Genomic DNA, 14519 nt, shown 5'->3' with positions numbered 1-14519 from the left:
CAGAATGTTCCGTGTGCTAATGAAAAGAATGTGTATTCTGTTGCTGTTGAGTGAAATGTTCTTTAAGTGTCTGTTAGGTCCACTTGGTCCATGGTGCAATTTAAATCTGATGTTTGCTGATTTTCTGTCTAGATGAACTATTTAATGCTGAGAATGGGGTGTTGAAATCCCCAACTATTATTGTATTGGGATCCCTCTCTTCCTTTAGATATAATATTTGATTTATATATCTGGGTGCTCCAGTGTTGGGTACATATATATTTACGATAGTTATATTCTCTTGCGGAATTGATTCCTTTATTATTATATAATGTCCTTTGTCTCTTTTTACAGCTTGACTAGAAATCTGTTTTACCTGATATAAATATAGCTACTCCTGCTTGTGTTTGGTTTCTGTTTGCATGGAATATCTTTTTCTATCCCTTCACTGTCACTCTATGTCTGTCTTTACAAGTGTGGTGAATTTCTTATAGGCAGCTTATAGTTGGGTCTTGTTTTTCATCCATTCAGCCAGTCTTGTTTTTTATCAATTCAGCCAGTCTATATCTTTTCTTAAAAATAGAGACGAGGTCTCACTACGTTGCCCAGGCTGGTCTGGAACTCCTGGGCTCAAGAGATCCTCCTGCCTTGGCCTCCCAAAGTGCTGAGATTATAGGGGTCAAACAGTGTGCCTGGCCAAATCTTTATCTTTTAAATGGGGAATTTAATCCATTTAAATTCAAAGTTATAATAGATTGGTGAGGAACTATTTATCTCATTTTGTTGATTGTTTTCTGGTTGTTTTGTGTATCCTTCCTCTCTTATCGTTTATGTTTGTGGTGGGTGGTTGTTTTTTTTTTTTGCAGCGATAGGGTTTGATTCCTTTCTTTTTTCCCCTTTGTGTATTGGCTCTACCAGTGAGTGTTATAGTTTTGCATGTTTTCATAACGGTGGTTATCATCTTTTCACTTCCACTTGTAAGACTCCCTTGAGCATTTCTTGTAAGGCTACGCTAGGGGTGATGAATTCCCTCAGGTTTTGCTTGTCTTGGGAAGATTTTATTTCTCATTCATTTCTGAAGGATAGCTTTGTTGGATATAATTTTCTTGGCTGGCAGTTTCCTTCAGTTCTTTGAATATCTCATCCTATTCTCTCCTGTCCTTTAAGGTTTCTGCTGAGAAATCTGCTGTTGTTCTGCTGGCGTTTCCCATTTATATGATGACATTTTTCTCTTGCCATTTTTAGAATCTTCTCTTTGTCTTTGAATTTTGACAGTTTGACTGTAATGTTCCTCAGATAGGCTTTTTTGGGATTGAATCTACTTGGGGACATTGGAGCTTCCTGGATCTGTATAACTAACACTCTCTGAAGACTTGGGATTGTTTTCAGTTATTATTTAATTAAATGCTTTCTACATCTTTTCCCTTCTCTTCTCCTTCTGGAATGCCTTTAAGTTCAGAAATTCTTTCTTCTGCTTGGTCTTATTTATTGTAGAAGCTCTCAATTGTATATATTTTTTCATTGAAATCTGTAGCTCTGAGATGTGTTTTTGATCCTTTTTGTGATATATATCTCCCTATTGAACTTCTCATTCAAACCATAAACTATCTTCCTGATTTTGTTGAGTTGTCTATCTTTATCTTGTATCTTACTGCATTTCTTTAAGATTATTCTTTTACATTTTTTTCTGGCATTTTGTATATTTCTGTATGATTGCAACCTGTTACTGGTGAGCTATTGTGTTCCTTTGGAGATTTCATGTTTCCTTGCTTGTTCATGTTTGATGTGTCCCTTCATTGATTTCTATGCATCTGGAAAAGCAATCACCTTTCCAACTTTATGGAGTAGCTTTCATAAGGAGAGACTTATTCATAGGTATGGGTTTTACAGTGTCAGTCATTGGGTGCATGGCCTTGATTCTAGATGGATACAGTAGTGTAGTCTCCATGTAGTTTCTTCAGTTGTAATCCATGCTGGTGACATTTGCAAATGTCTCAGCAGCCTAGGCTGTGAGGGTTTGTGGAGGCAATGGTGCAACTTTGCTGGAGGTGGACTCACCAGGCTGTTTCTCATGTCAAGGGCATGTGCATGCATGCAGTGAATCAGCCAATTTGGGATCTGGCTCACTTGATTTGGGGCCATAGGGCTATTGCTCTAGCTGGGGGCATGGGCATACAGTTACTTGGCTGGCCTGGTTGTGTGTCTGCCAGAGTTGCCCACGGGGTTGTTTCTTAGGCCCTTAGTACAAGCACAGAGTCATGAGGCAGGCCTGGGACATGTCTGCAGCACGGGGGATGTACCACAGGGCTGTTTCTTAGGTCCAAGAGGTAAGCACAATATTTCTTGGCCAGCCTGGGAGTGTGCCCACCTCCCACCACCAGGGGTGACCCATAAGGCTATTTCTCAAGCCTGAGATATGGGTTCATGGCTGCTCAGCTGACCTGAAGGGGGTGTGTCTGCCAGGGCAACCCATGTAGCTATTTTTCAGGCCTAGGATGCAGGCAAAGGTTTGCTTGGCTAGCCTGGGGGTATGTCTTCCAGGGGTGACCTGTAAGGCTGTTTCTCAGGACCTGACTATGGGCACAGAGCTGTTGGGCAGGCCAGGGGCATGTCCTTAGTGGAGGCACTTGTGGGGCTATTTCTCAGGTCCTGGTCATGGGCATGTAGCACTCTGCCAGCCCAAGAATGTGTCAGCTGTTCAATGGCTCTGGGACCCCTCCTGCTTCAAGAAGGGTACACAGCAGTTTGGCCAGCTCAAGGGTAGGGTCACCCTAAATGGGACTGCCAGATTATTCCTCTGACTAAAAGTGCAGGCATTGGGGATTGGTTTCCCTGCTGGCAGGACCACAATCACAGCCAATCCTGGGTCCAGGCTCTGCACAGCTGGGGTTGTGGCATATAGCCACCCATGTGGACTTGGTGGAAGAATGAAGATGAAGTCCCAGTGCTGGAGAGGTGCATGGCTACTGGCCCCTAGAGCAGGGCACACTCCAGAGGTACCTCTGGTCTCAAGATGGTGCCATGCTGCTGTAGCTTGGCTCACAGCGGGAGTGAGGGTGGGTGGGAAGTACACACCTTGTGCTCCCAATCCAGAGCAATGCAGCTGCATGAATTTCCAGCAGCTCCCTAAAATGGGCCCAGGGCTAGAAAGGACTCTGGGATTGTCCTGTATAATGACTGTAGGTGTTTCAGTGGCAATGGGGCTGGGGGATTCTTCTGCTTACCTTTTCTCCACAAGGAGAAGTCCCTCTTGACTCCCAGCTGATCTGGACAGGGGAGACAGGGCTGCAGAGGCAGGATGCCTCCACATTGCCCTCCTGGGCTTCCAGTCACCACAGGTACCTCTCTATCCTGTCACTGTACTCATGCAGTCTCCCATTGACACTCTAGTCAGATCTTAGCTGTTTGTTACATTGGTCCTTTCTTATGGGGAAGACTACTTCCAAGTACTTCTAGCCAGCCATCTGGCCAGTCGCCAGGCCCAGAATATACTATATTTACGTACAAGCAAAAATTGCTAATCACTCACTTTTTTTTGTTCTGTTATTTTTCACAAAGTATACTCTTCCATGTCCAAGACAAAATTAGGAATGCCACCTCAGATTGTATTTACTCTTTTGTGACAAAATTTCAAGGGAACATTGTTTATTGTTTATGATCCAGACATATATAGTTATTGAGTATTGTTTCAACCCCTCATCCTGTTTTTTCTCTTAATGCTGGGCCTTTCTCCATTGAGTTATTTTTTTCATGTCATATTTTTGAGAGCAAATCCAAGTGCCATATCATATCTACGAAACTCCATAATATCCAGGGTTTCTGCGATATCTATATATTCTCCCTTCACCAAACTTAAATATCCAGCTCTGTTGATCCAGTTGAGGTTTCTGCCACACACTTTCTTTCTGGATTTTAGAAGATGTAGTTTCTCCCATGCCAGGAGCCCATTGTTCTAATTTAATAAATCAGTTTCAGAAAATCATTTCAGGCCAAAGCTGAAATGAACATGGCTCCTCTGCTCTCATGTTACTCAGGACTTCGAGATCATTGGATCTGTTTCCCACACTTTCCAGGCTTCTTCTGGCCATATCATTGCTTTTCATGTGACTCAAAAAGAGTGGGTAACTATCAGTGTGTAACAAGCTTTGGCAGTTCTCCATCACATATGAGGTGAGACAGGAAATACGTTAGCCCTGTGTCACCTCTGTTGGCCTCTACTGGAGAGCTCCCCACAAGCTCTCTGCCCTTCCCCACCTGAACTGAAATACCATGAACCTATCAGTGTCTGAGTCTCCTGAAGAGAGTCACTAATGCTACCTACTTTTTAAAATGCTTTTTTTAAAAAGAAATCTTGGATTTATTCTCAAAAGCAAAATGTCCTTACATTTATAATAACTCTTCTGGAAGAGTTTGTTTCCCTACTTTTTCTCATCTGTTACCTTTTCCATTGAATTTGAGGCCCTATATAGATATGAATTCAGTTAAATTAAAATAATCCTTCAGCAATGTTATTTCTAGTTTGTCTACTACTATTCAAACGCAAATGTAGATGTATTGAGGGCTTCTGTGAACTGCCTGAGCAGTGTTCCTGCCCAATTCATTATTGTACCCACTCCTCCATACCTCTTTTCTCAGTGCCTGTCACAGCTATTTGGCATACTCTCCATACCAAGTATATGTTTCTCTAATGTTTAAATGAATGAATGGATGAATGAAGCTTATTTTGACTCAGAAAAAAATATTCTGATGGGTTTGAATGAAAACGTTAGTTTTAGGACAGCCACAGTGGCTCATGCCTGTAATCCCAGCACTTTGAGAGACCAAAGTGGGAAGATGGACCAGCCCAGACAACATAGAGAGGCCCAGTCACTACAAGAATATTTTAAAAATTAGCCAAGCATGGTGGCATGCACCTTTCATCCTAGCTATTTGGGAGGGTGAGGTGGGAGGATGGCTTAAGCCCAGTAGTTCAAGGCTGCATGCAGTGAGCCATGACTATGCCACTGTACTCCAGACTGGGCAACAGGGTGAGACTTTGTCTCAAAAAAAAAAAGGTGGGGGGTGGGGGAGATTAGCTTTAAAAAAAAACAAAACACTTAGCCTCAGTTCTCCTTAATCACTGTTGCTTTCTTGCTTCCTCAAATTGATGTGGTTAGGGTAGAATATATGAATAATTTACTCTTCCTCATTAAATATGTGTTTTGCCTAAGGACTCATTTTTAGAAGATTTGAACTACATCATCAATTCAGGAAGAATACCTGACCTGTTTGAAAATGTTGAGCTGGATTCTATTGCAATGAAAATCAGATATCTTACTGAACAATCTGGTCATATGGATAATAGGCAATCTTTACTTTCATTCTTTCAAAAGGTACTTTTTTGTGACTTGGCTTTATCAAATTGTCATGTTAAAAGTAGACCGTGTTTATAATTCTGTACATTATTTTCAAGTTGGATATAATTTCTTTAGATCTTTATATGAGTTTTTAAGGTAAAATAATGGGTACCCTACCTACAGACAACACCATACCCTTAGGTAGGTCAAAAACTAACATGAATCTGAGCCTGTCTGGCTATCAATGGTTTTAAAAAATAATACCAGCTGGAGGCAATAAAATGAAAAATAAAATCCCAAGATTTTATTTTTGTGTAAGTATTTGTGTAAGTATTTCTTACACAAAGATTCTTTCCTAGATAATGATGTTCTTATTTCGTCTTTTTGGTAACAAGTCTGGAAAGGCAAGAAACAAGAATCATTTCATCCTTTTGAATAGTCCTAGAATTGACCAGGAGGTGATGGATAAAAAAAGAAATTGACTGGATAGAGCGGGTGCTTTTCAGAATGAACTCAGCAGCAGAGGAGCTGTGAACAAACTGGTTTGATGAGAGATATAGATTAGTCAAAATGAACTCAACTTTCTGTGTCTTTGAGACATGATGACCGACCAGTGGCTTAGCAAATATATGGACATGATTACCCAAACTAGAATATTCACTGGGGGAGGACCACAGGTGGATTTATTTCTGGTACTAGTTTTTGTCTATCATAGGGCAATTTAAAAATTGAATCTGGCCATCCACCATTTCTCAACTTAGTAACAACATTACTAAGTATCAAACAGATACTTAGTAATCTGTCACAAGGAGATGTTTTAAAAATTCCAAAAATGACTCCACAGTTGATAGAGAACAAGATAATATGAGTGGATATCCTTAGATTTAGTTATATTTTTTAATACCATGGTAGAAAGAAGGATAGCATTTATCCTGACAATTGTGGCACTCTTGTGCCTTGTTACTATATTTGATTTATTCATTAGATTTGAATAATAAAGAAGAAAAAAGAAATTTCAATTTGGAGTGCAGAGAATAGTACTCCAGAAAATAAATAAATAAACCAAGAATCTCAGTTAGAAGTCAATTTAATTGTATATATTATATATGTTATATATATATTATATATTATATATATTCTGCATATATAATATATATAATGCTATGCTTCTAAAAGTAATTTGACACATCCTACAATAATAACAAATAATAAAGGCACACTTTAAACTGCTAACATTTGATATATCTAGGTAGAAGTTTTGGGAATGCGTAAAACAAAGATAGATATTTTCATTTTTACTTTAAACATTTCCACATTGTATGAATTTTGCACTGAGCAGTTTTATTTGCCTTTATAAATTTGTTAAAGACAAAAAAAGGGAAAAAAATCTTGCCTTTTAGTCTTCTTTCAGCTTTACTATATTTATTTGACAAAATAAGTTGCTTGATGCTTATTATCATTTTGTACTATTAGACTCTGACTTAAAGGGAACACTAAGTCACTGAGGCTATTTTCAGTAATGTGGACTTATTGCAAAGTGATATCTGGAAATAAGGAAGAAGGAATCTGTGCCCTGTTGCCAGTCTTGCCAAGAACCCAGCAACAGCAGCAGCACAGCCAGGTCTTATGAGGAAAAGGGCTGAAGGCAAATTGCAAAGAAACTAGCACTTAGCCTAGGGCCTGTAAAATTGTGTAGGTCTCATGTTGCTTAGCTGTAATCCTTTAGCTGTAGGAGTTTTATTACTACCTCTGGTGCTCTACTCTTATCGTCAGTCTGTTTCTTTCAGCTCTAATTCATCTGACCATTTTCTCACTTTGAGTTTCTGTGGGTCTTAAATGCACACCACCCCAGAGGAAAGAGTTAAATAGACAGACCCAGCACCATCTGACATAAAGTCCCCTACTGAACAGAACTCTAGCACCAGCCCCCATCATAAGAGTTGGTTTGCGCAAGGGGTGTTCTGGGTCCAGTGCCTCCCCTACTGTTAGTTTCCCTTGGAAGGGCTCTGTTTATGGCAGGCACTCCATGCACAAATGATCAGTCCCTGATCTACCCACTAAGGAAAGATCTGAAATATGTTTTCCATGGAATTTTTAATATAATATTTTTTCAAAACAGTGGATTACATTTTAACAATTTATATTTTCATTAATTTTCAGAGAATATATAAAAATCTTCATATTTTTGTGATCATGAGTCCTGAAGGACCTAGCTTCCGCCAAAATTGTAGAGTGTATCCTTCTATGATTAGCTCCTGCACGATCGATTGGTATGAGAGGTGGCCAGAAGAAGCTCTCCTTATTGTAGCTAACTCATTCTTAAAAGAAAAGGTCAATTTTGAGAACAGAGAGGTAAATATCTAATGCAAGTGAAGGTTTCAGTTTATTGACAGCATCTGATGGTATTATGCCTCTGAAGAGCAACAAACCCTAGATGGACAAAAATAGGCAGTTCTAAGCTAATTTACAATAAAATGGATCAAGTGTTTACATTGACTCCCTATTAATTCCCCATCTGTTGTACCCCTGAATTCACCCTATTTCAAAGATACCCAGATTCAGATTCTGCAATGCCTGTGTCTCTTCACTATGCTGTCCACATGGTGGAACAGCAGATTTCCGTGAAGGAAAAGAGTCTCCATTCTGCATACCAGATTCTATGGTAAGGATGCTGCAACCTTCTGTGTATTCCTTGTAAATTGCTCTGGCTTGGCTACAAATAGCAAGTCAGCAAAGCAGTGAGAGCACAAGCCACAACACAAAATTAACTCAGAATTTATGAGCCAACAGTAAGAAAGAACCTATTCTGGAGTGACTAAACTGAACATCCCATAGGACCTAGCTGACAGCAAAGGGGGTAAGAAGTGTTGACCAAAGGAGCTGTAAATGCATAGAGAACTGAAACTCAACGTAGGACATTTCTAGGTCCTACGGGACCAATGGGATTGCATCCTTACTTGTCTAAGTGATCAAGGAAAGCAAAGGCCAAGGAGGACAGAGACAGAGCAGAACCAGACGAAGAAAAAATGCCGCTGAGTTAAAAGTGACCAGTGACTGGTTAGACTTGGTGGACTGGAGATGAATCATCAGGACTAGGTTATGTCTAAATCAGAATTATCTCCCAATCCAGGCAAAGAGAATATTCTTCGCAGTCTGGTTTTGCTCATCTGCACATCCTTTGGGTCCTTACATTTTTGTAGCTTTATTTTACTGAAGGAAATTTCCTTGAGTATCTTGCTATTGATGACCACTTTAAGAAAAAAATATAAAAGATAAAGAAGTCTGGGCATGGTGGCTCACACCTATAATCCCAGCAGTTTGGGAGGCAAGGCAGGAGGATTGCTTGAGGCCAGGAGTTCAAGACTAGCCTGGGCAACATAGTGAGACCCTGTCTCTACAAAAAATTTAGAAAATTAGCAAGGTGTGGTGGCACACATCTGTAGTCCCAGCTACATGGGAGGCTGAGGCAGGAGGATCTCTTGAGCCCAAGAGTTTGAGGCTATGTGAGCTACTACTGCACCACTGCACTTTGGCCTGGGCAAAAGAGCAAGATCCAGTCTCAAAATAAAAAATAAATAAAAAATTTCAAGATAAAGAAAACATTATAACCCTTGGCCATTGATACTGATGCCCAAATCTTTGGATGACTATAGCAAAAGTGAGAGTAACATACGGGTAAAGCCTAGAAGAATGAGTGTGGCATGCCATTCATAGTTAGCCCTACTATTGCCCCACCACCATCCCAACCATCAAAACTCATATTTTCTTTGTCCTGCTCATCCAGGAGCTCTCTCTACATCTCCACATCTCAGAACTAATAAGCTATTTTAATTAATTCTAAGTGTTCAACTTTCTCTTTTTATGTATATTTGGATTGCTTTCTCTTAATTCTTAAAAATTATTATTCTTCAGAACTTGAAAGAAAAACTTGCCCCAACATGTGTCCAAATCCACAAAAGCGTGAAAGACTTGAACAGAAAATACTTTGAAGAAACTGGAAGATTTTATTATACCACTCCCAATAGCTACTTGCAATTTATGGAAACATTTGCACACATTTTGAGGGCACAAGAGGAAGAGATGCAAACAAAGAGGTAAGACTTTGAGAACAAATCATAAATATATTTTATATTGGTGTTTTTGTTTGCGAAAAGAGACACAAATGCAAAATGGTGAGCCAAATCTGCCTTTTTGGTGGGACAAAAAGCCAGAAGCTGCAGAAGATCTTAAAAGAGATAAGGTTGACATTCCCCCTGTGTGCCTTCAAAGGCCGCCCCTGTCAAGGCAAGGCTGACAGACTTGGCCAGTAAATAAACAATTAGTCCCTGTTGGATTCCGACAGTTTATTTCTTACATGGGCAATGAAAGCAAGAGTAACGAACAGTGCCACTCCCCATGTCCTTTGTCTCATGGGATGACACCAAAATAAAAGGCTTCAGATGACTACAACGCAGATAGTGGAACACCTACTAAGCAGTTTTATAGCCAGCAGTGGTACCTGAGGAGCCATGGGAAGAAACATGAAGCAGAAGGCCTCACCCCTAATCAGAATACAGGAGACATTGAGAAACTATCTTATGACAATCTTCCAGGAAGATGGGGAAATGAGTGGGAAATGGCCTGGTAGCATCTACTCACAAGTGCCCCACATTTTCATGTTCTAGAAAGATCAGGGGTGTCCTGCCAACACTTAGATCAGCTGCAGCCAAGCCTTGTCTATATAACCTATATGGAGACATGAAGGGCTGCCGAGGCACCATGGTGGAACTATTCTTCTCCAAGTCCATCTCCTAAACCTGTCATGTATCCAGCTAATAATTGTTTTTTAAAAATAGCCCACTCCATCAGATACTGTAACTAATTACACTGACTGGGGCCTGGGCCAGATCCATTCCATTTGCCATAGGGAACACTGCATGAGAGTGATCATGACTATGACTCCCACTTGGAGGATAGACCACAGCCAAGCTCCGTGTCTGGAGCCAAGCCAGTTAAAAATGTTATTAATCCAAGTGCATCAAGAGGTATTGGCCATTGCACCTTCTCTGTCTCAACTGGCCAGCAGGAAGTCCAGGGCAATGTGATATTTCATCAGCACTCATGCTGGAGAGTGTGAACTAATTTGTGTGCCGCAGGCAAGTATAGGCCTGACATTTACATAAGAAGCAGCAACCTCAATAGCAGCATTTTGCTAATGTGGGGTCAGGGTCTAATTTTATTAAGTTTTCGTTAACAAGGTCAGGTGGGGCATGATAGATCCAATAACAGTTCATTTTAGAGCAGTTGAGGTAGTCTGTGAATATAATAATGAGGCTAAAGAGAATCATATCAGTGCTCAGAAAGCTAATCTTGTTCTGTTTCAAGGAGAGGCTGTTCACTCCTGGGGTCAGCAGATCCTAGGAGGTTTCTGAGAGTCCTAAGATTGAGATTTTTGTTGGTCAGCAGTTAAATTAAGGATGATATCAACAGTCTGAGAAAATTGGCCAGATGCCCTACAGGCAAGCGTCAAGAGAGTTTAATGAACCTTCCTCTCACTCCTAACCTCCTGGGATCTAAGGTGTCCCCTCCCCATCATCCAGGGTTGTTGCTCTCCATTCACAGCTGTGTGATCAGCATGACCAGTCCCTATCACAGTCATTCACCCCTTTTCCATTCCTCCTCATGTCTTACCCACAACACAGCTCTAGATCACTCAGTAGTTTCTTCCTTACATACCTCGTACTATCCTAGAACATCTCCCACCCCCTAATGTGTGGGCCATGCCAGGACAATCTTAAGAGCTATCACCTTATATGCATAATCATTATTATCAACATCCATAACTGCTTATATCCAGCAAGCATATCTCAGTGGCAAAAGACAGGTTACAGTCCGCCACTGCCCGGCTCTTCTTTGCTACTTGGAAATTTCAGTAGTCCAGTTTCCCAGGGGTAGATATGGGGGGAGAAAAAGCAAGAAGGGTTAATTATATGGTTTGGGTCTCTTACAGCCTATCTGGTTCTCTTTCCCACCCCAAAACTTATAATTAAATATTATGTTTAAATGAGAGGTACCCTTATGGGGAATTAGTACATTTAAAGCCCAATTTGCCTGTCTTAAGTGTGCTCCAGTGGGAGCTGAACCTCAGATGCCCAGTTCTCATTATTAGTTTTTCCTTTGAGTCCATTTTATTTTAACAGCATCTGTTCTTCAAGTTGAGAAATTTCCCCTCTATTCCTAGTTATCATGAATTTTATCAAATGTTTTTTCTGCATCAATGGAGACTGATGCAGCAGTGAATTTTCTTCTTTATACCTTGTTAATATAGTGGATTATATTGATTGACTTTCAAATAGTGAGCCAGTCTTGCATCTCTAGAATAAAATCCATTTGGCCATAATTTGGTGTAATTCTTTTTATATATTATCAAATTATATTTGCTAAATTGTGTTATATCTTACACCTTCTTAATACTTTTTCTTCCTTCAGGGATCGCTTCCATATGGGTCTATCCACAATCCTGGAAGCAACCACTCTAGTTACAGAAATGCAAGAAGAGCTCTTGATTCTTGGCCCTCAAGTAGAACAAAAAACAAAGGTATGTTTGCTTTGAAATCTCTTTTAAAGATTTTATAGTCTAATATAGAACAGTGTTTGAAAGCAAAGGCTCTGATACCTGACAAAGACAGGCTAGAATTCCAGCTTTGTTACCCTATAGTTGTGTACACATGAAAAAAATAGCTTGTTTTTTTAGTCTTAGTTTATCTGTAAAATGAAAAGAACAAAAAAGCAGTAACAGCAAAACAGTAACATTATTACATTTTGATAATTAAGTGTAATCGTAGGTATATAGCTAACTGTAGAAGCTTATGTAGAAAGATTCCCTAGTCAATTAGTTAAATCCATCTGAAATATGCTGTGGTAACTTGCAGTCTATCAACTATTCTAAAAACCATCATTCATCATCACTCTTTGTGTGTAACGCATGAAATATTTACTGTAGTCATCCTAGGCAATATCCCAATGGCAGACCAATGGCAGAGAGCACCAGTGGCGGAGAGCTACCATCAAGGATGGTGGATGACAGAGCTTCTAAGAGGAGGCGCAGCTGAGAGCTGGCCAAATGGTGAGAGCTCTTGCTCTCTCCATTTTATTCATCTCTTGCTGTCTCTCATTTTATGAATCTATTAAATATATTTCAGGCTGATTTTAATAAACTTTACCATAGTGAAATGAGATATTTGAATTGCTCTTTTAGAAAAGAGATCATGTCTCTTAAAATTCATTCTAAGAACAATTATGTGCTTCATTAGGAAACAGAAACTCTAATGGAAAAACTACGGAAAGATTCACAAGTAGTTGAGAAAGTTCAGATGCTTGTTAAACAGGATGAAGAAATTGTGGCAGAAGAAGTAAGAATTGTGGAAGATTATGCTCAGGTAAAATTAAAATATTGTCAATAAAAATAATTTGGAGATTTGAAAAAGTATTCCCTAACCTTCAAATTTAAAAGTCAGACTGACTAGTCTTAAATACATAGTGCCCCAACTATGGTTACTTTTCATTGTAATTCCAACAACTATTTATTGAGTCCCTACTACACACAGGATAACATTAAATGAAAGTATGAAGTCCAAACATGCATGGTCCCTGTCCTTGAGAAACCCACAATCCTAGGAAGCTTTTCTGATTACAATGAACAGAAACTCATGCAGGCCATACCAAAAGCACGTTTGGCCTTCAAGAGTAACATCTGCAAGAAACAAGGCAGCTCAAGGGACTGTGTATTTGGTGTGTGTCACTTCTGTTGCTGACTGAATAATCCTCTTTTTAAATTGACCATTCTCCTCCATACATTCCAGTTGGGTTCTTAGCAAGAGCCAGTGTGGTTTAGCAAATCACTGCATGCTCAACTCTGGTCTGATCAGTAGCTATTCCTGCTCAGAGCAAGTCGAGAGGAGAGCTTGTCTTCCATGTACAAAGGTTTTTAATCAAGCAACTCCATCAATTAAAATACATATGTAAGCCTATACTCTAGTATGTGTGTAAATTATTTATAGATAAATTATATCCGTGGGCTACTGCCATTAGCTAATAGCCCAAAGCTCAACAAATACCTAGGACAAGGTTTATTATGAATAACAGTGAATATAAATACAGATTGCAAATAGTCCTTTCAGTTATTTCAAAATTTTCTTGTTGGCCTCTTGTCATACCTAATTAGCTCATCATTGTTTTTTACCTTATAACATGGTTGAAGAAAAATTTATATCAAGAATAAGAGAAGTGTCAGCCTGCCTTTTGCTTGTTATTCACTTGTGCTTCCATTATTAGCATTGCTTTCAATCCAGTGTTTCTTTCAGACATCTTTTTAAGCTACCTGCCCATGTTTTAGGAGCTAACATTTCAAACTAGATAACAGAAGAGGCAAATCCCTCACTTGGATACGAGTAAGCTGCAAGGCTTCCTCGTGTCCTCAGTGTTAAGCAAATAGGGGAGGCCCCACTCCTGAGCCTTCTCAGATGGGGAGCTTCCCCTCTTCCATTAAGGTGCCACCTATCTCACTGAGTGACCCAGAACTTCTGCGATGCCAACCACCTGAAGGTGCCACTGTTGATCAATATATTAAATATGAGTACGGGGCCGAGTGGGGTGGCTTATGCCTGTAATCCCAGCACTGTGGGAGGCCGAGGCGGGTGGATTACGAGGTGAGGAAACCATGACCATCCTGGCCAACATGGTGAAACCCCGTCTCTACTAAAAATACAAAAATTAGCTGAATGTGGTGGTGCAGGCCTGTAATCCCAGCTACTTAGGAGGCTGAGGCAGGACAATCACTTGAACCTAGGAGGCGGAGATTGCAGTGAGCCAAGATGGCGCCACTGCACTCCAGCCTGGTGAGAGAGCAAGACTCGGAGGGGGGAGGGATAGCATTAGGAGATATACCTAATGCTAAATGACGAGTTAATGGGTGCAGCACACCAGCATGGCACATGTGTACATATGTAACTAACCTGCACATTGTGCACATGTACCCTAAAACTTAAAGTATAATAATAAATAAATAAATAAAAATTTAAAAAGAAAAATAAATAAATAAGAGTACGGCTTAATTTCAGTATTTAATATTTTAAGCCAAATAAAAATTGATACAGAGAAATTCATGGCGTTCGTTTTTGCTTTTTGTTTGGCATTGTTTTGTTTTGTTTTGTTTTGTTTTGTTTT

At 39.9% G+C, this 14519-nt stretch overlaps 1 protein-coding gene across 1 annotated transcript in view; it reads left to right on the top strand.

Annotated features, from left to right (window-relative positions):
* DNAH14 (dynein axonemal heavy chain 14) overlaps positions 1–14519 on the top strand; it is a 463650-nt gene that overhangs the window by 357054 nt on the left and 92077 nt on the right. The window contains exons 56-60 of the mRNA XM_034947740.3: positions 5190–5351; positions 7476–7667; positions 9228–9409; positions 11784–11892; positions 12608–12733. Of these exons, the coding sequence (XP_034803631.2) occupies positions 5190–5351; positions 7476–7667; positions 9228–9409; positions 11784–11892; positions 12608–12733 (771 nt within the window). The remainder of the gene's footprint in view (positions 1–5189; positions 5352–7475; positions 7668–9227; positions 9410–11783; positions 11893–12607; positions 12734–14519) is intronic.

This window comes from Pan paniscus, chromosome 1 (genome assembly GCF_029289425.2).
Source record: "Pan paniscus chromosome 1, NHGRI_mPanPan1-v2.0_pri, whole genome shotgun sequence".
Classification (NCBI taxonomy): Eukaryota; Metazoa; Chordata; class Mammalia; order Primates; family Hominidae; genus Pan; species Pan paniscus.
The sequence above is the reverse complement of the archived record's forward strand: the minus strand, read 5'-3'. Positions and strand labels throughout refer to the sequence as shown.